Genomic DNA, 23411 nt, shown 5'->3' with positions numbered 1-23411 from the left:
TAAAGTAGGAGGTGAAGAAGACCCTGGGCACCTCCAGGGCTGAGCTCGATCCCAGCTGGCCAGCCTCTACTCCTAGCCGGGCTAGGGCAAGGAATCTAGAGGCGATGAGTCCCTACGAGGCCAGCACGTGAGTGGGGGCAGGGCCCCTCCATGGCCTTGGCCACTCTTGCCCCTTGGCTCTGGCCCGCCCAGGGCGAGTGTGATCATGGCCAGTGTCCTGGGACCACATCACCAGAGCGACTGAGCTGTGGGCAGGGGCGCTGCTGGTATGGCTGGGCCCAGCGGCGGGGGAAGGAGCACAGACCCCTGAGGGCATTGGGTGGCAGACTGGGACAAGTGTGTACCCTCTGTGCCTGGTGGCAGGACGTAGCAGAGACTGGCTGGTCTGCAGTCCCGGCCCCAGGCCTCGGAGGGCAGGAGAGGACCCACGCGGCTAGCCACTCACCCTAGCTAGGGCCGGCACAGGAGCCTGGACCCCCAGCCCATAGGCAGGTAAACCCCACCCCCACCCCCTCTAAACCTTTACTGACTCGGGATGGGTGTGTTCTCTTAGGAGAAAGCAGCCTTGGGGGCAGGGGTGGGTCCCCCTGGGGCGGTGGCCCAGGCTGGACATAGGGCAGCGCTTGCTGGGTGAGCACGTGAGGGTGTGTGGGATTCCGGGCCAACACGCAGAGTCAAAACTCCCTCCAGGTCCAAAAGGGCAAGAGGTTCCAGCCACTAATGTTTCCAAGAAATGAGTTTTAACAGGTGATACGGGTTGGGTACGAGATAGGTGCGGACCCCGTGTTGTGGCCCACCAGAGCAGACCAGGCGGTTGTGCATGGGGGCCCCCAGGGCTCCCCCAGTCTGGGAGAGGGCCCACCGTCCAGCCCCGTGCTTCCATGTGGAGAGTGGTCCCAGGCAAGGAGCCAGGCAGGGCGAGGAGTGGCTGCTTCTGACAAGGCCGCGAGAGCCAGAGCCCACTGAGGGTTCTAGCGGAGGCGGGGGGTAGGTTCAGTGTGTCTCTGGGGCCTGGGATGGCCTGCCTGCCCATCATGGTCGGGGCACTGGGAGGTGGGCCCCGTGTGCAGATGCTCCGAGTGGCTCAGGTGTCTGAGAGCCGCTGGCCAGCCTCTGGGCACTCGCTGCTGTCTGCAGCCCCACGGCGGTCAGCACAGGCTTGCTGGCGCCCACCTTTAGAGGTCTGCGAGTCTGCTGAGAAAGGAAGACCCCTCAGCTGCTGGGTGCCCGGTCCCAGGGAAGGGAGAGGGGCTCATGCACACCACACGAGCACAGGAGCCGGTGAGCCTGGCCAGGAGGGGGCTGGGGGTGTTGTGGAGGGCGGCTGCCAGGCAGAGCCTCCAGGGTCCACGTGGCCACACTCTCGTGCCTGGCTGAGCTGGCAGCTTCGGCAGAGGGTTCCTGCCCTGCCCTGAAGACCGTTGCCAGCCAAGGGCCATCGGCGGCCTGGGCCAGTCCCCTCCCGGGACAGGAAGGCAGGTAGCGGGGCACCGTGTGACCGTCCTCCACCCGTGGCCCCGCCGGCCTGCGCCCTGCCCTCCCTGGACACACACTTACTGCAGCTGGCGCCGCTCTGGGCTATGGAGGACAGGAGCACCGTGCAGTAGTCGACCTGGGGGAGGGAGAGGCGTCCGGGGCAGCCCGTGGGCCCTGCCACCCCGTGGGCCTCCCCTCCCGTAGCCGTGGGAACAGGTGTGAGGGCAGGGTTCCGGCGTGCAGGGTGCACAGTGAAGGGGTCTGAAGCACGGGATGCCCTCCCGGGAGGGCACGCTGTCCCCAAAGTCCCCTATGGAAGCAGGTACAGGGGCTGTGCCCCTGGGGCCCTGCCCTGCCTGGTGCTGGGGTGCAGGGCTGAGGGGGAGGGTCCCCAGTCAGAAGAGCGCGAGGCCCACCTGCCTACCTGGGACTCCAAGCGCTTGATGCGTCTTTCTTGCTCCCTCAGCCCCGCGAGGTGCTGGGCCACGGAGTCCACCCTGCGACAGGAACCGCTGTGCACGGGGCGCCCCGCAGCGGGTGACCCCGTCCTCCTGCCCCAACCACCCAGGCCTTTTGAGGAGGTTTGGGGTCACTGAGGCCTCCCTGGTGGGGTGGTCTGCCTTTGCCAGCATCTCCACATCTGGCTGTGGGGCCCTCCTGCCCTCCCTGGGCTCTGCAGGGGGCTGAGCGGCTGCCCGCGAGAGCGGGGGCCGCGAGCCTGAAGGGACGTCGGGACGCAGCGTTTCGGGGGGCCCAGAGCAAGCACACTGGCTTTAGCGGCCCCTCTGCCCCTCAGCTTCAGCCTCCCCAGCTCAGAACTGTGACTGGCGGGCGTGGGCCACTCCTGCTCTTGGTGGCGGAGGTCCCAGAGGGGCTCTTAGACCCCTGGCTGCCTGGGGGGGGGGGGCAGGGCCTTTGGTCTCCGGGTGGGGGTGCGGGTGGGGCTCGGGGCGCCACGCACCTGTGGGCGGTTTTGCGCAGCACCTCCTCCTCGCTGCTCCTTCCTCTGCTTCTCCAGCTTGCTCAGGTAGTTCTCCTTCTGCACCGCCTCCCACGTGACCATCTTCTGGTCCAGGGGCTCCGGCAGGTCTCTCCCTGGGAAGGCCGGACGGCCACACGCTCGGCGGCAGCCAGGGGGGCCGCGGGGCCAGGGGAGCCCCGCCACAGGAGCCCTGGCACCCGCGGGGCCCGCCCTCTATTCCCCCCACCCCAAGTCACTGCCCACAGGCCCCGGGTGTGAGGGGGAGGAAGGGGATGGGCTCAGCCTGCGCTGCCGGCTGCCCCGGGGCCCGGACGGGGGGGCTCCGCGCGCCTGCCCGCCCCCCTGCACGTGGTGCGGGGCCTCACCCAGGTGCGCCCGCTTCTGCTCGGCCCCCTTCCGGAGCAGCCTCTTGAGCAGCAGGCTCAGGTGGCTGAGGACGATGAAGGGCGGCGCCAGGGCGGGCCGCTGGTGGTACTCCACGATGAGGTGGTAGCGCTGGAACTTCCAGAACGTGTCCGCGTTGCCCTGCACCACCTGGAATGTGTAGCTGTGGGGCCAGCGTGTGGGCGCGGAGCGCGTGTGGCCCCGCGTCCTCCGCTCGGGCCCCTGCCCAGCCCCGCGCCGCTCCCGGGCCCCCAGCCCTCGTCGCCCCCGGCCGTGCCCGCTCCCGCGTTCTCTGTGCGGGCTGCGTCTGGAACGGATGCGCACACGTGGGTCTTCACCAACCCCTCTGCTCTCCTGGACGCTGCGGACCTGCCCCCGGAGCCTCCCTCCCCCGCGCCTGCGGTTCATTGCACCCCTCCTCGGGGCCCTGCACACCCGCCGTCCAGGCCCCAGCCCCCCGGGGGGGGGGCGGCGCAGAGAGGCCCCTGCAGCCCCAGGTCTGCAGCCCCGCGTGCAGAGAGCTCAGGGATCAGGCCACCTGAACATGGCGATCAGCAGGTTCATGAGCAGCACGTTGGTGACCAGCAGGAAGGTGACCAGCAGGAGGATGACCAGCCAGTTGGCGTAGAGGTTGGGGCAGGAGGGGGAGCCCTCCTCCAGCAGCGGGTGCAGCGAGCAGTTCACACGGGCCTCTGAAACACAAGCGCACGGCGGGGGGCGCCTGGACCCACAGCCTCCGGCCTTGAGAGCTTCGTCCTCCCGTGGAGCCCGCCCGGGTGGAGGGTGCTGGCGGGGGCCCAGCTAGCCTGGCTGGCCCGGGGTTCGCTGGTGGAGCACTGAGAGTCCCTGCATAGGACACTGGTCCCACTTGCCCACCTCCTCCTGACTGGTCATCACAGCCAGGGCCTGGGCAATGGGGCACAGAAGACCCAAGTGTGTACGGGTAGATGTGTGCTTTCCCCCCCACCACCAGGGGCTCAAAGCTGGTGTGGAGAGAGCTAGCCAAGGTAGGGGTGGTCGGTCTTCCCCGCAGGACTTATCAGGGCCTTCGTAACACTGAGGCCTGTCCCATGGCACCCAGCCGGGGAGGCAAGTCTGCACCATCTCCGTTCTTCATCGGGCTGCACCTTCCTCGATCCTGATTGCCACAGGCAGTGTGGACACAGCACCTCTGGGCCATGCCAGCTCACAGAACGTTCTCGGGGCAGTGGGAGTGAGTGCGTGATCTGGGAGCAGGCAGGCATGCCCCGGGGGGCCCGAGGGTCACAGCGCCAGCCCCTCACCAGCCAGCACCCCGCCCTCATGGGAGGCACGGGAGGAAGGAGCAGAGCCTGAGTGCACGGGCCACGGCTGCCCAGGGTGCTTGCCACATCTTTGGGAGGGGGCTCGTGGCCTTGTATGTGCACATGCCCTGTGGCCACGTGGGTGCTGCCCCTGCCTGCATGCTGGACTGTTCCCACAGCTGCCCCCTGGCTCTCTGTGCTGTGTGTCCCCGGTCTCTGTCTACGTGCATGTACCTGTGTCCCCACGCTGTGTGCACGTGTCGGGTGGGTGGGGCCTGTCTTCACGTGTCTGTGGCTCCCTCCCTGGGGGGCTGTCTCCCAATTCCCGAGTGAGTTTTTGTGCCAGGCCAGGCCAGTGAGCTGCTGAGTGTGCAGAAGGGCGTGGCCAAGCAGCCTCCTCCCAGCCCTGGCCCACAGGCCTGCTGGGGGCTGAGTCACACCCCTTGTCTCTCCCCTGGGCACCCAGGCTCCGAAGCAGTGAGACTCCCATGTCTCCCAAAGGTGCCACCAGGCCAGGCTGGAAATTAAATTGTCCCTGGGGGGGCACCTGGATGGCTCAGAGGGTTAAAGCCTCTGCCTTCAGCTCAGGTCATGATCCCAGGCTCCTGGGATCGAGCCCCGCATCGGGCTCCCTGCTCGGCGGGAAGCCTGTTTCCTCCTCTCTCTCTGCCTGCTTGTGACCTCTGCCTGTCAAATAAATACATAAATAAATGATCTTAAATTGTCCCTGGGACTGAAGCTAGACTGAAGTCAGCCCTGCAGCTTCCTCCTGGTGCGTGGGCCCGGGATGGGGTGTCGCGGGGCAGGTGGCCCTCTGGCCCCAGGCCCATAGGCTACATGGTAGAGATTCAGTTTCCCCACCACCGACCCCCTCCCCGTGGTGGGGTTACCCAGAGGCCTGAGCAGACAGGAAGCCCAGCCCCAGGAGGGGAAGGGTCCTGCCCGGGGCCCTGAGGGAGCCGACTCAGGCCTGGCCCTGCTGACGGGCTTCTTGCTACAGCACTCTGTCCCCGAGGCAGCCTGGGGGCTGGGACCCCCTCAGGAAGGCCTGCGCTCCATCCGTCCTCTCCGGGTAGTCCTGGGCTCCTGGGGAGCTGGGGTCGTGACCCCACCATACACCACTGATCCCCAACACCAGTGTGAAGACGGGGCCCTCCGAGTGACCCGGTGTCCCCCGCCTCTCAAGGGCCCCACAGGACAGGGTGGCCAGGGGCCATAGGGGGAGGGAGGCCGGGTCTGCTGAAACTAAGGGACTGGAACACTGCGGCTGAGCAAACACCGAGGGGTCACCGGGGCAGGCCCCACAGGCCCGGGGAATGGCCTCCGGCACACCCCACTTAGCCAATCCCCACGGCGGCAGCGCCCCTGCCCATCCTGGCGGCCTGTGTTGGCATCACTCACGCTCTCACCCCGTTGACAGATCGGTACCATGTGGTGGACACGCTGACCGCGCCTCAGTAGCTTCAGGGGTCGGGGCAGGCCCGAGACCTGGTGCGCTCGTGACTGCCCTGGGGCCTGGGTCGCCCTGGTCCCGCCCCGGCTGAGCGAACGGGCCCTCCGCGGGCCCCTGGCGCTGGCTCCCCTTCCTTGAGGGGCCGGTTCCCTCTCACCAAATCCCAGCCACCTCTGGGGCCTGCACAGGTGTCCCTGTCCCCCACGCCAGGGCTTCCCTGAACCTGTGCCCACCCAGCGCCCCATGGAGGAGCAGCTCCCTCTCGCACACTACCCACTGTCCTGGGAGATCCTGGGAACCTCCAACAAGGGCCAGCTGGGGACACCTGACGGCAGGTGGGGCGCACTGGGCTGTGTCCCCGGGAGCGGCAAGGATGCTGTCAGGATCGGCCTCACGGCAGAGGGGCCTTGCCGGCAGGCGGGCCCAGGACCCTGCACGGGGCCTCTGGGCGATGGGCGGGGGACAGAGAGGCCCGCTGCCCAGCAGGGCCGCCCGGGGTGGGTAGAGGCGCCAGTGCACGGACCAGCCCGTGATGGTTCGGGACGGACTGGGATGGGCCTGCCCATCGTACCTCAGTTCCTGGCCCGGTGCCCCAAATCTCGCGTCCCCGTGACAAAAAGAAATCTGCCTGGAGCTGCCCCTGGGCTGTGTGGGTCCTGGGGGCCAGCCTCAGGGACGTCCCCCATCTCGGCTAACTCCTGGCTAGGGCCTCACGTGACCCCGAAAGGCCCCTCTCAAGGGCCCCACGTCCAGGGTGTTGTAAAAGGAGACTTGGTAAACCAGACCCCATCCGGCTGCACCCCAAAGGGGGGGGGGTGTCCTTGCCACGGGCTCAGAGGCGCTGCCCCTCCCCCAGGCTGTGTGCTAACCGTCGATCTCGTCCAGCGGGATTTGCCCGAAGATCTGCAGGTAGGGCCGGTAGAGCACGCGGCGGAAGACCCACTCCAGGCGCCCGTCGTGGGGGTGCAGCAGCGCCTGCGTGGTCACGCCGTAGGCCACAAGCCACACGCTCAGGAAGAAGAGGAAGAAGAAGACGTCCTTTATCTCCAGGGGAGAAGCGGAGAGGTTAGTGGTCGCCCACTGGGGCTTCAGTCTCAGCCGCCCCGGGAGCCAGGGCAGCCCAGGTACGGCCAGGGGCTCACCATGCGCTCCACGATGATGATCTTGGGGCCCAGCTGCTTGTGGACGGCAAAGATGTGGATGAGTCGGAGCGTGAACACCATGAAGTCGACGGCCAGGACCGTGCGGCCCGCCTCGAACATCGAGGGCACCATCCTGGGGGAGGGGGTGGGTTGGAAGGGCTGCTAGTGCCCCGAGAGAGGAAGGAGCTTCCTCTAGGACACAGCACGGGCGGCAGGGACAAGCCGGAACTTCTGAGCCCTTTCCTGGTTTCATTCTACAGGCGACCTTGCCCACTGGCCCAACCGAGGTGGCCCGTTAGGCCTCAGCCCCACAGACCTGCAGGTGACACCAACAATGAACAGAAAGATGGCCACCATGTCACACTTGTTCCAGTTATCGTCCACGTAGAGCGTGAACTTTTTCACCAGATGTGTGTCCTCGTCCGTGAAGAATCCCTAGCAGAGGGGCAGACAGTCCGCTGACGGCTCACTGGAGACAGCCCTGCCCAGCCCAGGCTGGGGCTGGTGGGGATCAGGGCTCAGCCTGGAGCTGGGACCGGGGCTCAGTGGGCTTGGCCCACCACTAACCTGCCGGATCTCTTCCAGCACCAGTGTAAAGACCCAGAAGTACAGGGTGACCTCAGGCCCAGACGGCCCCTGGGGAGGTGGCCTGAAGTCGACCAGCAAGACGTAGGCGAACAGGAACAGGAATGCAAAGTACATGACCACATTCCCCAGGAACACGGTCACGGGTGCGCCCCAAAACATGCGCCAGCGCGTGAGCAGGAAGGCAGCACGGGGCCCTGGGTGCCCCTGAGCCCTTGGTGTCTCGGCCGACTCCTCTGGCCTGCAGCACAGGAAGACCACAGCCGGCGGTGAGGCAGGCAGCCAGGTGCCCCACGGAGTGAGTGCCGCCCCCCGGCCAGCCCACCCCGCGGCCCGTACCCACTGCCCGGGCTGCAGAGCAGGCTCTTCTCCGTGTCCAGACTGTCCAGTTCCTGCAGGCCCTCAGGGCCCGTCCTCAGCGGGGCCTCCTCACTGCAAGCACAGGGGACCCTCAGGGCCTGCGGCAAGGGCACCAGCTAGCAAAGGAAGTGCTGAATGCACTGAGAAGGTCTGCACACAGCAGGACCCACAGAGATGCTGGACGCGGGGAGCTGGTGAGACGCGGTACCCTCAAAGCCCACCCCCCGCCACCAGTGGCTGGCAAGGTGGCAGCCGCCTGCCCCCAACACACCTGAAGGTGATGAAGTTGGTATAGATGAGGGCTGGGCAGAGGAAGGCACACAGCAGCCGTAGGATGGGCGTGCCCGACGCCATGTCTCCCCACCAGATCTTGGTCAGGAAAGCCTGAAACGAAGGCACCGCCATGGCCCCCCACCCCACACCGTGGCCCATGCTGTGCCCGGCACCAGGTGCGCCCTCCCAGGCTCCGCCAAAGCCTCGCCCTGCACCCCGGGGCAGATCCTTCACGGGATGAGGCGAGACCAGGTTTAGGGGTGCGGGAGAGCCACACGGAGGAGGCGGCCCCTCTGCTGAGACCCACAGCGGACAAAGGGCCAGCCCGGGGCAGAGAGAAGGAAGCCAGGCAGGAGCCTTCTAGGAACAGGGCTGCCCGTCCTGCGCACCTCGCCATGACCAGGACTTGGGGAGCGGAGGCAGGCGAGGCCAGTCCCCCAAAGCCAGGCGCTCACCTGCACCCCGTCATGGGCAAAGAAGGCCTTGGTGTCGGCCTCGGTGGCCAGGTGCAGACAGGTGGCCCTGCTCCAGCCGCGGTTTCTGCGCACCAGCAGCGCGAACGCGCGATCCTCACTGTTGCCGTAGCACTCGGAGAAGAGGCCTGTGCAGGGACCCCGGCCACTGGCTGCCGCGCTCCTCCTCCTGGGCCCCGAGCTGCGTCCACCTCCCCACAGGGACTCTGACCGTGCCCGCCTGCCCTGCTCTTCCTTCCCCCGTCGGCACCCCGCGTGCCCCGACCGAGTGGCCGCAGGACCCAGGGTGTGCCCAAGGCCACCGCTGAGGACCCCCCGTCCCTCTGTGAGAATGAACGTTAGGGTCCACCTCCCCAGTAAGAGGAGGCCCTGAGGTGGCCCTGGGCCCCCGCCCTGGACGCCCCCTGCCCCATGCGCCCCCAGCCCCGTGCGCGCCCCCCACCCCACGGGCTGCGCCGCTGCCCGCCGGCCGGTGCTCACCCAGGGCCAGCTGCTCGTACTTGGCCTCCCTCACCGGGCGGCGCACCCCCGCCCCCGCCTCCAGGTGCGACATCTCTCTGAGGATCTTGCAGGCGGCCAGAGCAGCGGCCACCCCCTCCTGGCCCTAGGAGGCAGGGTGTGAGGAGGCCGGTATCCCCGCCCCTCCCCGGCCCCCCAGGAGCCCGGGGCCAACCCACCATGGCCCAGAAGTAGGTGGCCATCTCGTGGCGGTTCTGCAGCACGGCCCAGAGGAACAGATCCCGCCAGGGGTTCTCGCTCCTCCGGTTCAGATCCAGCAGCCACTTCCGGCCCTCAGGTCGCCTGGCCGGTCCCCGCTCCTGGAGAACAGGCCGGTCAGCCTCCTGGGGACCCCTCCCAGCCCTCCCGGCCTCCCGGCCACCGGCCCGCTCACCTCCTGGTAGAGCCCGCGACAGGCGTCGTGCAGGAAGTCCTTGAGCAGGCGGGAGACGTCGTGCAGGGAGAAGGCGGGCAGGCCGGTGGGCGGCTCGCGGGCCTGCTGGGCGCCCAGGCCGGCCAGGGTCAGCCGGCCCTCCTCGTGCTTGCGCTGCAGCAGGTCGAACAGCAGGCTCTTGGGGGGCGTGGAGCGGTACAGCTGCTGCAGCCGCCCGTACGTCAGGAAGTCCCCCACGTCGGCGCCATTGTCCACGAAGAGACGCACGAACTCGGGCTTGTCACTCACCAGCGCGTCCATCATCACCTCCTCCAGGTCACAGGACTGGGGCCGTCACGGGACATGCCCAGGGGGTGACGCGGAGACGGGCAGAGTGAGTGGGAGCCAGTGTGCAGGGAGCCCCCCAGTTCAGCACCCCAGCCTGTCCCTCCGAGCCAGCTCCGGGCCACCAGGGGCCACAAGTCCAGGGGCATCCGGCAGGCCCGTCCTCCCTGGGGGCCACGTGCGGGGAGCCCCAGCAGGTGCCCTGGCCTCCCCGCCCCACCCCTGGCCACAGCGGGCAGGAAGGAACCTGCCAGGAACCCTAGGGAACACCGTCCGCCCCCAGGCCCTCCACAGAGTCCCCGCCCTGGGTCGGCCAGAAACGAGGCTCGGGAGGCATCGGCTGGCCGACGGGCGGGCACCTTCCACTCCACGTCCCCGTTGAAGATCTCGCTCCTGGCGATGTCCACGCGGTCCCAGGCCACGGCCAGCTTGAGCTCGTCCAGGTAGTCCTGCGCCTCCTGGCTGTGGCTCTTGCAGGCTTGGACAGAGTGGGCGGGGCATGAGGGGCAAACCTAGGAGTCCCTAGGGGCCAGGCGCAGAGCCAGGGGCCGTGGGACACAGCAGCGGTCACCCCACACCCGCCCAGGCCTCTCACCTTTCACCAGCGCTTTAAGGATGACCGTGTCCAGCTCCTCGGTGCCCTCCTGCTCAAAGTCGTGCACGGTGAGCAGGTGCGGGTGGCCGGTGATGTTCTGCAGCTGGGACACCAGGACAAGGGCCCTGAGGTGGCCCTGGGGGCGGGGACGCGCCGGTGGACAGGCACGGGCTGGGCACCCGGCATGTGAGGCGGGTCTCAGTGAGCAGGCCAGCGTGCCCGGGGCACGGGGGCAGCATCACCCCAGCCCGGGGGGCCCACTCCGAGCTCCCTTGCTCCGGGGCCCGAGGCTGAGTCAGCTGGGAGGCTGTGTGGGGAGACGGAGGACGCTGGGGCCCTGCGTGTGGGGCGGGGGCACAGAGGCACCCGGAGGATTAGTCCCAGCTCTGCCGTGCCTGGGAACAGGGGATGGGACAGGGAGGGGGGCCTCGGTCCTTCGGGTCCCACGTCCCTGGGAGGCGCCTACCAGCTTGGTCCAGTGTACGATGTCTTCCCAGCGGAAGTGTTCGCCCGGAAACTTCTCTTTAAACTGCTTCTCGGCCACCTGGGGCACCAGGAGGTGGGGCTGGTTCATCAAGGCGGCCAGCACGTCCGCGACGCCTCCTGAGCCTGCCAGGACCAGCCACGGGGCGGCGTGCTCCACGGCCCTGGAGATCCTCTGGGGCGGCAAGGGACGGGGAGCAGACCCCACGTCAGCCTGGGCGCCCTCCTTGGCTCGTGTGCCAGACATGCCCTGTCCCAGGATGGACAGGGTCCTGCCGGCAGCCACGGCCAGTCGGGGGGGCTCCCGCTGGGCCCCCCCCGGGGCCCCCCCCCCCGGCCCTACCTCCAGGGTGCTGGGGTCACCATTGACCAGCAGACAGAGGACAGGGATCTCGATGCTGCCAGTGCCTGCGGACAGAGCACCGTGAGGTCCGCCCTGGCGCCCAGGCACGTGGTCGGGGGGCTTGCACCTCCCTGTGGCGGCGGCCACGTGCTCCGACCACCAACCCCGACGCTTTCTGAGCAAACGCCGGCCCAGAGGCTGTTTCTAGCCAAGTGTGGGCTCCGGGGTGCATACCGCACACACCAGCCCCTCCGCCTGGGGACTGCTATGGCCCCTCACGGCCATTTCCACAAAAAGGAACGTCTGTGAAGTCAGAAGTTCAGTCCCCGGCTGCACCGGCCACAGTTAGGTGCCCAGCGTCTAACCGCGTCGCGGCGGCAAGCTCTCCCGCCGCTCCGCAGACCCTTGGAGGCCCCAGAAGCAAACAAAGAGGTGAGGGAGGGGCCTCGGCCGGTTCCGTCCCCACATAAACTGGAAACGAGGTGTCGGCGTGTGAGGCCGCTGGTGCCGGGCCGCCAGGCACCCTGAGCGGCCTCGGGATGGAAGCCGGCAGCCGGGTCGAGGTGTGTGGGCCGTGCAGACGTCAGCGCCCCGGAGCCCCGCGCCCCCCGCCCCCGGGTTTCAGCATGGCTGGGGTTGTGACGAGCTCCCTGCTAGCGCACACTCCAGGTTGCTTATGAGCATCAAGCAGAGCATCGTAAGCAAACACGGGAGGCTGCCAGGACCTGGAATCGCCTTCACACCCGATGAGCGGCCGGCGCTCAGGGAACACCGCCCTCTGGTGTCGGCGTACCTCGCACCGGTGCAGGGAAACCCGCAGATCCGTTTTCCTCCCAAAGCCCAGAGCCCACGGGAAGAGCCTGTGGCCGGGGCCGCCCGTGCAAACACACCCGCAAGTGCTCCGCCGCCCCGACAGCTCCGCTCCCCACACGCCCGCGGCTTCCCCTCCCCGTCGGCTCACAGCCTGGCCTCCGCACCTGGCCGGCCCTCGCCTTCAGCCTGGAAGCCCCACCTGCCCACCTGGTCGTCCTTCCGGCCCTGCCCACGCGCTGTGCCCCCGGGGCAGGCCTCACCCCCGTAGCCGGTCCTCTGCTCCGAAATGTGCTTCTCCAGCTTGAGCCTCAGCTCCGTCAGCCCGTCCCCCTTCCCGGACGGCCCGGGCTCCACCAGGATGAAGTGCGCCTGGTTGTTGTCCAGGGAGCAGAGGGGGCCCCGGCCGCTGCCCTCGTCCGCGGGGTAGTGGACAGGGCTGTGCTCCTGAAACGCAGCCCCACACGCAGCATGAGGCCCGGGCCAGGTCTGCTCTGCGGGACCTGCTCCCACCCCAGCCAGGGGGCGGCTGCGCGCGGCTGTTGCCGGGCAGAGGCGGGGTGCGGTGGGGGGCGCCCGGGGGCCGGGGGCGGTCAGGAATGGTCCTCCCGATGGAACCAGGGCGGGAGAAAGCTCCCCTCACTCCCCGGCCCTGCCTTAGACAGACCCTGGGCTGGGAGCCGAGGCCGCTCGTCCCGGGCTTGCCCAGACGTGCTGGTGACCGTCTGGGCCTCAGTCCTGGTCCCGGGCAGAGGGTGGGTCTGCGCTGGCTGGGGGCCCGGAGGACCCCTCCCCACGCTATTCCCTGGCCAATGCTGCCACCTGCTGGCCGTGTGCAGGCCCCCCCCTTTCCTCCCCTTGACCTTGTGGCTTCTCCGCCCCTCCCATAGCTTCCCCTCAGTGTCCCAAGCCTTCAGACCCTGAGGGCAGAGGCTGCTCTGTCCACGGCAGGTCTGGTACACGAGGGCCTCAGGAGACGTTTGCCAAATAACCAATGGGCAGCGGATGGGGGGATGTGGTCAGCCTCTGAGACGGCACGGGTGGCCTCCTCGGCAGACACCCCTCCCACTGGGGCGAGGGATACTCGCGGGCCATGGGCTCCTCCCTGCCCCCCAGGTCCACCTTGCCCAGCCGCCCCGACGGTCCAAGACAGACGCTCACCTGGGCATTGTCCAGAAGCTGACGATGCAGGACGCGGCCCAGCGAGGCAAGGCCAATGGCCACCACGCGGGCCCGGGTGGACGTGCTGGCCAGCGAGTGGTCACGCACGGCCTGTCCGACGTACCGGGCAAGGCCCACGCGAAGCGCGCTGGTCAGGATCCAGGCCCCTGCGGCATGCGGCTCAGTGTGCCTGCGCCCCACTCCCCGCCCCAGTCCTCCCCCGCCCGTGGGCAGGCCCGCGTCCCCAGACCCATGGGAGCCGCATGGGACCGGGCCCCTGGGGGCCCCGTGGACAGCAGGCCACGGCTCTGCCCTGTGGCCTGCACAGGGGCCCAGAGCCTGGAGGGTTTCTCCAAATTAGGAAGCGCTCTGCCCCGTGGGGTCTGTCAGCCTCTGCAGCGAGAGAGCTCTGAAACCCCTGGACCTTGCGCAGGGTCTCCACAGGCTCAGGCGGCCTGAGCAGGAAGCCCGACAAGCTGGTTCTGACCTAGTCCAGCCAGACTGCCCCCCCCAAGGGAGGCGGAGAGGGTGGTGGGGGCCCACCCGCAGACATGGGGTCCCACTGCCATCCCTGAGGTGTCTTGCTGAGGCCCACAGGGTGCCCCTGCAGCTCCTGAAGGAGGCCCCGGCCCCCAGGGGGACCTCGGCCGCAGCCCACCTCCTGGGCCGCACAGAGGAAGCCACACGGGCCCATGGGCTGGGGCGCTTCCCGCTCAGGGCTCTGGGGGAGCCTCACCTGTGCTCTGGGCCGCCTTCACCAGCCCCTTGCGCAGGACGTCCCGCAGCCAGGACTTCATGGCGAATGGACACTCCTCGCCCACCAGGGACACCACGAGGTTGGGGGCAGGCAGGTGCCACTCAGCCAGCAGGAGGTTGAAGAGCTCAGAGGGGGCCACGTCGCTGGGCACCTTCACAAACTGTGGGGCAGGATGACCACAGCCTCAGGGTGCTAGGGTGGGTGCCGGGTGGGGGTGCTGGACCTGGGGGCACTGCACCTGGGGGCACTGGGCGCAGGGACATGGCACAGGGTGCTGGGCACTGGGTGCTAGCATGGGGGCACTGGCTTTGGGGGTCCTGGGCATTGGTGCACTGGGTGTGGGGTGCTGGGCACAAGGGCGCTGGGGGGCACTGGCACAGGGGCCATGTGGGTGCTGGCCCTGAGGAGAGAGGCTAATACCCTTTAGGGCAGGGTGGCTGTAGGAAGCCAGGGCTCAGCCGGGTCCTGCCTTGACCTGCCCGTGCCCCAGGCAGCACTGACTCCCGTCTGGGCCTTGCTTTCTTCTCCTTGGGGGGGGGGACGTGTGGAGAGAGGAGGGGTCCTGGCTGTGCGTGTGGGGGTGGGAGACGGGGGCCAGAGGTCACGGGCAGCTCTGCACCCTGCCTCCCCTGGGGGCTCGGAACCCAGCCCTGAGAGCACACGGGCCCTGAGCAGCCCGGGGCGCTCCATGTTCAGGGGAGGCGCTGGGAGCTCAGGGGTGGCAGCAGGCACTCGGTGGTCTGGTCGGGCCCCCAAGGCGTGAGGGCGCAGCGGCGGGGTGCGCAGGACGGCAACCCTTACCTTGCCTCGCCCTTACCTTGCCTCGCTTCTTCCCAGACCCTCCAAATTCGATCTCGCCCCGGCACAGGCCAGACCCTGAGCCTGACGCAACCATCCTGGGGCCCCCCGGACAGCTGCCCCCGGCCTCCGGCATGAGGACCGCTCTGCAGGGACAGAGCCAACCCATGAGGGCAGGAGAGGCAAACCGTGCCCCCCCTCTCCCCGGCTCCCGTGACGGCAGAGATCAGGGGCCACAGCCGCCAGAGCTTCAGGGCCCTCCCCGGCCGCCAGCCTGGCCTAGAACCCCACCGTGAGGTTCACAAGGCCTTTCACACTCGGCTTCAGTTGCAGGAGACTCCCACACCCCACCCCTTCCCAGAAGACAAGGGGACGCATCCTGGCCCCTCTACCTGGCTCCCCAGCCTGCTGCTCACCCTGCCCTGGGGCGCCTCGGGCCGGCCACTCTAGTCACCACTCCGGCAGAGGCTTTGCTGGGGGGCGTCCTAGAAACCCAGAACGTCCTAAGGGCTTCGCGACACGCAGCCCACCCACCCCACACCCCCACCGGGCCCAGGATGGGGATGGACATCTTGGCTGTGCCTGGGCAGGGAGGGGGGCCGGCTGGTAAGGTCAGCTGGTGCCCACAGCTCAGGAGCAGAGGCCTGAGGGGGGCCCTGGGAAGACTGTGTGGATGTGGGGGAGGGACAGACCACCGTCCTTGCCTGGAGGTCCGGAGGGGAAGGCACCCTGCCCCGGGCTCTTCCCACCCAGTTCCTGCCCTGCCCCCGGCCCACAGCCAAGCTCCGAGCCCAGCGCTGCTCCTCGGACGCTCTCCGGCAGCTCACCGGGCACACAGGGCTGGGGCTCCACGACCGGCCCAGGGGGCAAGGAGCTGGCTCCCAAGGGCCTGCCTGGCTGGGGCACCCCCAGGTCTCCCCAACCCACCAGCCCCCACCTCCCAGCCTCCTGGCTCCAGCCGATTTTCTCGGCCGATTTGGGGTGGGGAGTGAGCCTGCAGGACAGGGGTCTCCCCAGAGCCCAGGGCCCTGCACTCTGGGACAGCCAAGCGGCCTCGCCCCCCCACCCCCACCCCGTGAAGCCAGGTCTCCCCACTATCTCGGCTGCCCAGCCACAGCTCCAGACCCCCTCCCTCTGAGCCAGTTTCCCAGCTTCTCGGGGCGCCCGCTGCCTCCCCTGACATGTCCTTCAGTGAAACCCCTTCCCGTGGCAGCTCCCCCGTCGGCCCACCCTGTGTTTGTTAGAGGGGGGCCGCCTGTGTTCACGGGCAGGGGCGCGACCCTGCCTGCACGACAAGGACCTGCACCCCCACGGCCCACCCCGCTGGGCCCCCAGACGGACACATCCAAGTCCCAACTCCCGGCACCTGTGGACGGGGCGTCCCGTGGAATGAGTCGAGGTCGTTGGGGCGGCTCCTAACTCAGGCACCGGTGTCCTCGCAAGGAAGGGGTAGAAACCCACGTGAACTCACAGGCCGAGGCCGGGGCAATGCGCCCCAAGCCCAGGACCGCCTGGAGCCCCGGAAGCCGGGAGAGGAGAGGCAGGACCCCCAGCTGCTCTTGGAGAGGTTGCGGTCCCGGGAGGTGACGCACAGTGCTGGGTCCTGTGTGAGGCCGTCCGGGACACTCCTGCAGCCACCAGCCCGAGGAGAAACTGAGGTGGACAGGCTTGCTGGTGCCCCCCCGGACTCCCCGCAGACCCCAGGCCAGAGTGAGCTCCCCCCACGCTCCCCTGCATCCAGGCCTGGCCCCCCAGGTGGGATGCAAATCCTCCTGGCTCCCCCTCCCTCGCAGCCCCTGGCTTCCCCCTCCCGGAGAAGGAAACTGGGCGGGATTTGAATGTGGCTTTTCCAAGCTGGTGACTGTTTACCAGGAGGTGGGGACCTGGACAAGGCCTGGGTGTGTCTGGGCAGCGACAAGGCCCAGGCCAGGGCCCGTGGGAGGGGGGACAGGGCATTTCCAACAAAGTCCCGCAGATAGGGTGGCTCAGAGCCCTTGGCTCCCGGCTCCAGAAGTCCCACATCAAGGTGTCAGGGGCCCCTCCCTGCCCCTCTGGCTCCTGGGGCTCCAGGTGTCCCCGGGCAGTGGTCCCCGGGGCCCCAGTCTCTGCTTCCGTCCCTCCGTGGCCTTTCCTGTGTCTCTCTGTCTAAACGTCCCTCATCGCGTGGGGACACTGGTCGACGGATAGGACCCACTGTCCCCACCCTGACCTCATCTTCACCAGTGACGCCTGTGAAGACGGCATCCCCTGATCGGTCCCGTTCTGGGGTTCTGGGGGACATTCCTCTACCCACGGTCCAGGTGGCGAGGTGGGGAGAGTGTGTGGCTTGCTTGGGGGGTGTGGTCAGGACAGGGACAGCGGGGCTGCTGTCTGGGACCAGCCCGCCCCCCCTCCCACCGGCCCAGGACCTGTCAGGCCAGCTGCCTAGTCTGGTCCCTTCTGGCCATATCTGGACATGCTGCAAGCAGGAGGCATACAGTGGGGTGTGGGGGGGGCTGGGGGTTTGGGGCCGGGGGCCCAGTCCTCAGGCTGGCTGGTCGGGGGCGGGGCCTGGCAGGGGTGGCAGGGGTGGCCGCAGGCCTTCCTCCTCTGACTCTGGGCCTCTGGCCTCACTGACGGGACATGGGGTTCCGAGCAGGAGTGGGGGGCGCCAACCTCATCATCCAACCGCCACCCCTCACCCCCCCATCCAGCCTGGGGACAGGGTGGGGGGAGCATTTGGGCGTGATGCCAGGCGCTGGGGGCGCTGGGGGCGCTGGGGCACCTTGCCCGTGGCCAGGCAAATGGGCCCGGTGGGCAGGGCATGCAAATAGGCAGGATTTGCATGAGCAGGTGTCTGGGGCTTCAGTGCTCTCCTTGTTCCTGGGGTGGGGGGAGTCAAGGGAGCTGCGGCGGGAGCCTGTCTGAGCCCTGGTTGGAGTCCTGTCCCCCATCCTCATCGGGGAAATGGAGACAAAATCTCCAGTCCTGTCCGCAGAAGCAGTGGAGGCTCCCGCGTGGGGCCAGCAGCCGTCAGGGAAACGGCCCCAGCGCGGACACGGCCAGGCAGCTGGGCCCCGGGAGTCCCGCTCCAGCTCCTCCCCACGCTGTGGGACCTCGGGCAGGCCCCTCAGCCTCTCTGGGCCCTGCTCTTCCTCCGGGAGATGCGGGGGGAGAGCAGCAGGGAGAAGGCCCCAACCAGTCCCACACCACGCTCTGCAGGCCAGAGGGCAGCACGGTGGCCCCCCTGTCCCCGCGTGAGGATGCGGGTCTCGCTGGGGCAGGCGTGGAGGGCGCGGAGCAGGGAGAGGGCAGTGCGGACAGGGGCTGCCTTGGACCCCCCACCTCCTCTCCTGGTGGTTTGGGCAGACCGGGACCCCAGGCCTTGGGGCCATCCCTCCTCCCCAGACTCCCCCCGAGCGCTGGCTGTGGGCCAGGGGCAGAGGGGCCTCCCCTTCCCAAAGGCCCTGCCTCACCCACAGAGAGGCCGTCCCACCACGGCCCGGGGAAGGCAGGGTTCCCTCCAGACCCAGTGACTAAAACAGGAGTCAAGGAGGTGGCCAGAGCCCGTCCCCTCCCACAGCACCCGCCGCCCCACCTGGGAGCAGGGGACCCCTCCACCGGCTCCCACCTGGAGGCGGGCAGCCCGGGGCACCTACCTGTCGGCCCTGTTCCCGGCGCCCTGACATGCGGCTGCTCCCAGCGAGCAGAGTGAGGGCGGCCCACTACACGGGACACCCCGCGCCGGCTCCCCGCTCCTCCCCTCCCTGCCCTGCAGCCCTGGCACCTGGGCAGCCAATGCCATGACCCGCACGGGCACCACCTGATCAGGGCACGGCAGACCCACAGGCCTGCTGTGCCCAAAGCCGCCGGCTCAGAGGGCCAGCCTCTCGGGCCTCTGGGTTCCTACAGGGGCCTACCGTAGGGGCCGCCAGGCTGCCTCACTGGCTGTCTCCCGCTCCATGTGTGGCCCGGGGCTGGGTCCGGCCAAGCCACACAGACGTCCCTCAGTTTCTCTCTCCAGCCAGCAGGAACAGCTGACCCTGGGGCGCGGGGTCCTACAGGCGACCCCCGTTGAGCATTCTCATGCAGGCCAGGCGGGGTGCGTGGGGTGCTGTCGGGAATCCCAGAACCCGGGGCTCGCGCCCTGAGCATTCTTCAGGCTCTTGAACCACTCTGGGCCTCAGTTTCTCTGAAAAGCAGGTCCCCGAATAGTCGAGCTTCCGGAACCGCTGGGTCACACCCGGACGCAGAGCCCGGATGACCCTTGTGTAGGCCCCTCCACAGACCGCCTCCCCGGGGATCCTTCTGGAGCTCCGGGAGGACTGGGGGATGGCCTCAGGCCCTGCCCTCTGGGACTCCTACGGCCACCAGAGGGCGCCCCAGGACCGCGAGCGCCGTCAGGGCGGCGGAGGTGGTCTCGGTGGCGGAAGCCAGCTTTGCCCTCGGACGGGAGGGCTCAGACCAGCGCCTGTGGCGCAGCCTGTAGCTTTGCCGGGAGCCCACCCAGCGGGTAGAGGGGTTTTCTGAGACCTCTTGGGAAATAAGGGGAACCAGGCATGTGGAACCCACAAGCCCTCGGGGCCTCAGGGTCCATGGACCAGACTCTGAACAGGCCGTGTGCAGAGGGCCAGATCGCGGCCCTGGTAAGGCAGGCGGCTGGGAGCTCTGCAGGGCCAGTCCCCACCTCTGAAGGACCAGCCTGGACTCACACCCCCCCACCCCTGCAGCCTGGGGAACCCTGCTGGGAACCCTGCAGGTGCCGGGGAGGGTGCAGAGTGAGGGGGTCTCCCCAGACTCTCCAGCCTGTGGGGCAGGGCAGTCTTGGCCCTCCCCTTCCTCCGTTCCTGTCCTGCCCCTCTGTCTCTGCCTCCTGCACACGCCTCCCCAGCCGCCCCCAGCCCAGTGCCAGCCCAGCCACCCCCAGCGCAGTGCCAGCCCGCGCTCCTCTGCTGCCTACAACCCTCCACGGCTCCCTCTTGGCGCACAGATCGCGAACCAGCCCATGGCCGCTGTCCTCCCCTGGCCGGCGCCTGCCTCCTCCTCCTCCAGGCGTCTGGACTCCCCCCTGCTCCTTGTCCCCACCTCCCGCCTGCTCCTCCACGTGCCCCCCGACCCCCCGCACAGGGGTCTACTGTGTCTCTCTCCCTCAACTCCTGCTGGGGGTCTCTGGGAACCTGGCCCCCTGCAGTGACTTTCCATGTACTGTTTGCTGCCCGTCTGCTTCCTGCTCGAAGCTGTGGGCCCTTGAGGCCGCTGGTGCCTCCTGGGCTCAGGCCACGGCTGCTGGGGGACCGAGCAGGAGTGCAGGGGTGTGGTCTGTGTGGGAGCCCCCGGGGGCCGACGGGACAAGCTCAGCCGGGGCCGGGGGTGCATCCGGGCCAGTCTCCCTCACTTCGTGCAGCTGGCCGGGGGGCGGCACCACACGCGATGGATGGGACTGTGCTCACGTGACCTTTGGGTAGTGGCCACTTGGGGAGAGAGCAGGACCAGCATCCCCGGGTCACTGTCCCTCTATGGTGGGGGGGGTGGACAGGGTGACCACAGAGACCCACAGAGACGCAGCCGAGTCCTGGGAAGGACACCAGCACTCGTGTGGCCCTGGACGGGCAGGCCTGCCCCATGCCTGTGCCGGCCACACAGGGTGTCGCCTGCAGGAAGGTCAGCACCCCTCTGGCCACCGTCACTCCTTTGTCTCAAAGCACGAAAGCCATGGTCACAGTGGGCCCTGGGTCTCCTCCAACCCTAAGCTTCCCCAGGTCTGCATGAGGCCCAGACTTGGGGACCCTGGGACAGGGAGGGTCCTGCCCTCAGGAGGGCATGCCATGCCGCTCCGGCCCCTCCCAGGTAGAGAGGACAGGTCAGGTTCTGCAGGACAGGGCCACCAACCGCCCACCCGAATGCCCCCAGCAGAGGCCAAGAGCTCCGTGGCTTTCAAGGTCGCCCACGCAGAGCAACACAGACCCCCACCCTCCCCGCTGTCCCGGGTCTGCCGCCCATCTACACGGCGCAGCAGACGCAGCCCCCCCGCCTGCCCGCCCCAGACCTGTGGTTGTGAAGCTATCTCTAGAGGGCCCTCGTCCCCCACGGCCCCAGCCAGGACGCTCCTGAGGGACCTTCGGGATCCCAGCCCAGGACCCTGGGTCTGGCTGCTGGGCACTTGTCCTCCGTCCCCAGGAGCAGGGACCAGAAAAGGAAGGGGCAGAGGGTGGCGGCGAGGCCTCCAGCGTCCAGCCTCCTCAGCCCCTGCACTGGCCACTCTCTGCCCGGAGCCCGTGTTTCCACCAACCCTGGAAGGGGCCGACGACCTGGCCCACCCCTCCCCCCGGCCTAGGCTCACGTCCTCCTGGAGCAGAGCCTGTGGAGCTGCCAGCCGGCCGGCACACACCCACCCGGCCCCTGGAGGGTGCTGCAGGCCCAAGGTAGAACCACAAATAAAGGAGCGTCTCCTCCAGCTTGGGGGGCGGCCCCCCACTCAGGCCGGCCAGAGCAGGTGTGGCTGCCGGAGGCTGGGCCCAGGGAGGGGGATCCCCAGGGAGGGGGCTCCCGCGTCCCCTGGGGCCCTCGGAGTCTGTCCCTCCTGCTGCGTGCGCACCTGCGGGAGGGGCCGTGGGGCTGGCGGCTAACCCTCCCGCGATGGCAGAGACGCCCAGTCCCCCGCGAGGTGAGCACGTGACAACGCCACCGGCAGGGCTGTGGGGCCGGGGCAGCCGTCCCAACCGAGCCTGCGACCTCGTAGTCACTGCAGCCCTCCAGGCCCCAGGGCCCCGGGGAAGTGAGCGTGCGGCGCGGGGACCTGTGTCTGTCTGTGTCGGTGTGCGTGTTTCTGTGTGTCTGCGTGTGTGTCTGCGTGTGTGTCTGCGTGTGTGTCTGCGTGTGTCTGCGTGTGTGTCTGCGTGTGTGTCTGGGTGTGTGTCTGTGTGTGTCTGCGTGTGTGTCTGGGTGTGTGTCTGCGTGTGTGTCTGCGTGTGTGTCTGCGTGTGTGTCTGCGTGTGTCTGCGCGTGTGTCTGCGTGTGTCTGCGCGTGTGTCTGCGTGTGTGTCTGGGTGTGTGTCTGTGTGTGTCTGCGTGTGTGTCTGCGCGTGTGTCTGCGTGTGTCTGCGCGTGTGTCTGCGTGTGTGTCTGGGTGTGTGTCTGGGTGTGTGTCTGCGTGTGTGTCTGGGTGTGTGTCTGCGTGTGTGTCTGCGCGTGTGTCTGCGTGTGTCTGCGCGTGTGTCTGCGTGTGTGTCTGGGTGTGTGTCTGGGTGTGTGTCTGCGTGTGTGTCTGCGTGTGTCTGCGTGTGTGTCTGCGTGTGTCTGCGTGTGTGTCTGCGTGTGTGTCTGTGTGTGTCTGCGTGTATGTCTGCGTGTGTGTCTGCGTGTGTCTGCGTGTGTGTCTGCGTGTGTGTCTGCGTGTGTGTCTGCGTGTGTGTCTGCGTGTGTGTCTGCGTGTGTGTCTGCGTGTGTGTCTGTGTGTGTGTCTGCGTGTGTCTGCGTGTGTGTCTGCGTGTGTCTGCGTGTGTGTCTGCGTGTGTGTCTGCGTGTGTGAAGAAGCCAACTCCCCCTTCTCCGGGCCGGCAAGGCTCACTGCAGGCAGGGTCCATGGCCCCCCTCCTGGTCCCCGGGCACACCCCCCGCGGCCCCCGCCTGCGTCACCCTCCCGCTCCTTCTGTGACCGCTCACCGAGCAGCTCCCATGTGCCAACGCTGTGCTGGGGGCAGGCGAGACACAATGAACAAGGAACGTCCCAGAAGTAAAGGAGAGAAAGAAACGATTAACATCGCTGTGGAAGAGCAAGGAGCACACACGGTTGGGGGATTTTAGTGTTAAACGGGCGTGTCAAGGACGACCCCATCTCAAAGGGGGTGTTGGTGCGAGTAACTGAGGGGACGGGGGTCTGTCTGGCTGGGATCCATTCACCCACCCGCCAGCCGTCCAGCCGTCCGGCCGTCCAGCCGTCTGTCTGTGACTCCACCCGTCCATCCGTCCGTCCGTCCTGCCGCCCACCCACCCACGCCTCCGTTCCCCTCTCCAGCCACCCGCTCACCACCACCGGCCGCCCCTCGTGTGCCCCTGGACTCGCAGCCACGCGTGAGTCGGTCTCAGCCCTCCGGGGCCCACCTGCCGGCGGGGACGGCTCTGCACAGGCTTCGGGGAGCTGCGGGGAGCAGGCGAGGGGCTAGGCTAGCTGCCGTGCACGGTCTCTGAGGCTCCCCTGTGGCTTCTCCCTTGGTTTGTGGATCTCCCGGATGAGACCTCTACCCCCACGGCCGGGCCTGGCCTTCCGCTCACCGGGCCTCCCCTGCGCTGGAGCCAAGCGAGGCTGGGGACTCAGTGGGCGCCCAGGGAGTCCGGCCCCCCGACTCGCCCCTGCCTCTGCTCCACCACTCATCCCCTGTCGCTCCTGGCTCCACCCACTCCCCCCAGCCTCCCTGCCAGCCTTTGGCCTGACCTGCTCACCTGTCCCGTCCAAGTCCGCTCTCGGCTGAGGCCCAGGCTGGCTCTGGCTCCGAGGCAGGCCCCAGGAGCCCCTTCAGAGGAGCCACCTATTGGCTGAAGTGCCGAGTCAGCCACACCAGCCACCGGACGAGGACCCTGGCCAGGAGATGGCCCCGCTGACCTTGAGGGGTGGGGGACAGACCACCTAGTCCGGTCCCCCTGCCCTCCATTCTCCAGGTGGCCGGGGACACCCACCTGCCTGTCCAGCAAGGAAAGGGCTGCTTGGGTGTCGGAAGCTCCTAGAGCAGGGGCAGTGGAAGCCGGGTGCAGGGGTGAGGGCTGCTCTCTGGGCGGTGGGGGGGGGGGCGTGCCCTGTGAAGGCGGCTCTTGGTCACCAGAAGTGGCCCACGCTCTCCGGGCTGGGCTGGGCAGGGGTGTGC

General features: G+C 68.4%; 1 protein-coding gene across 1 annotated transcript; it reads right to left on the bottom strand.

Moving 5' to 3' along the window:
- Positions 1–718: 718 nt before the first annotated feature.
- TRPM5 (transient receptor potential cation channel subfamily M member 5) lies at positions 719–16966 on the bottom strand. The gene is given in 27 exon segments (XM_013060008.2): positions 719–1191; positions 1558–1612; positions 1901–1973; positions 2438–2478; positions 2480–2571; positions 2824–3005; positions 3381–3534; positions 6448–6622; positions 6721–6853; positions 7037–7155; positions 7288–7546; positions 7645–7737; positions 7937–8049; positions 8394–8539; positions 8892–9015; positions 9089–9229; positions 9304–9627; positions 9987–10105; positions 10223–10325; positions 10689–10880; positions 11049–11113; positions 12122–12305; positions 13020–13186; positions 13756–13936; positions 14594–14720; positions 14991–15059; positions 15941–16966. Coding segments are annotated over 25 exon segments (3459 nt in total). The 5' UTR covers positions 14711–14720; positions 14991–15059; positions 15941–16966; the 3' UTR covers positions 719–1084.
- Positions 16967–23411: the final 6445 nt, after the last annotated feature.

The sequence above is a fragment of the Mustela putorius genome, unplaced genomic scaffold, assembly GCF_011764305.1.
Source record: "Mustela putorius furo isolate JIRA1106 unplaced genomic scaffold, ASM1176430v1.1 tig00000127_pilon_pilon_pilon, whole genome shotgun sequence".
Taxonomy (NCBI): Eukaryota; Metazoa; Chordata; class Mammalia; order Carnivora; family Mustelidae; genus Mustela; species Mustela putorius.
This window is presented reverse-complemented; position numbering and strand designations above follow the sequence as displayed.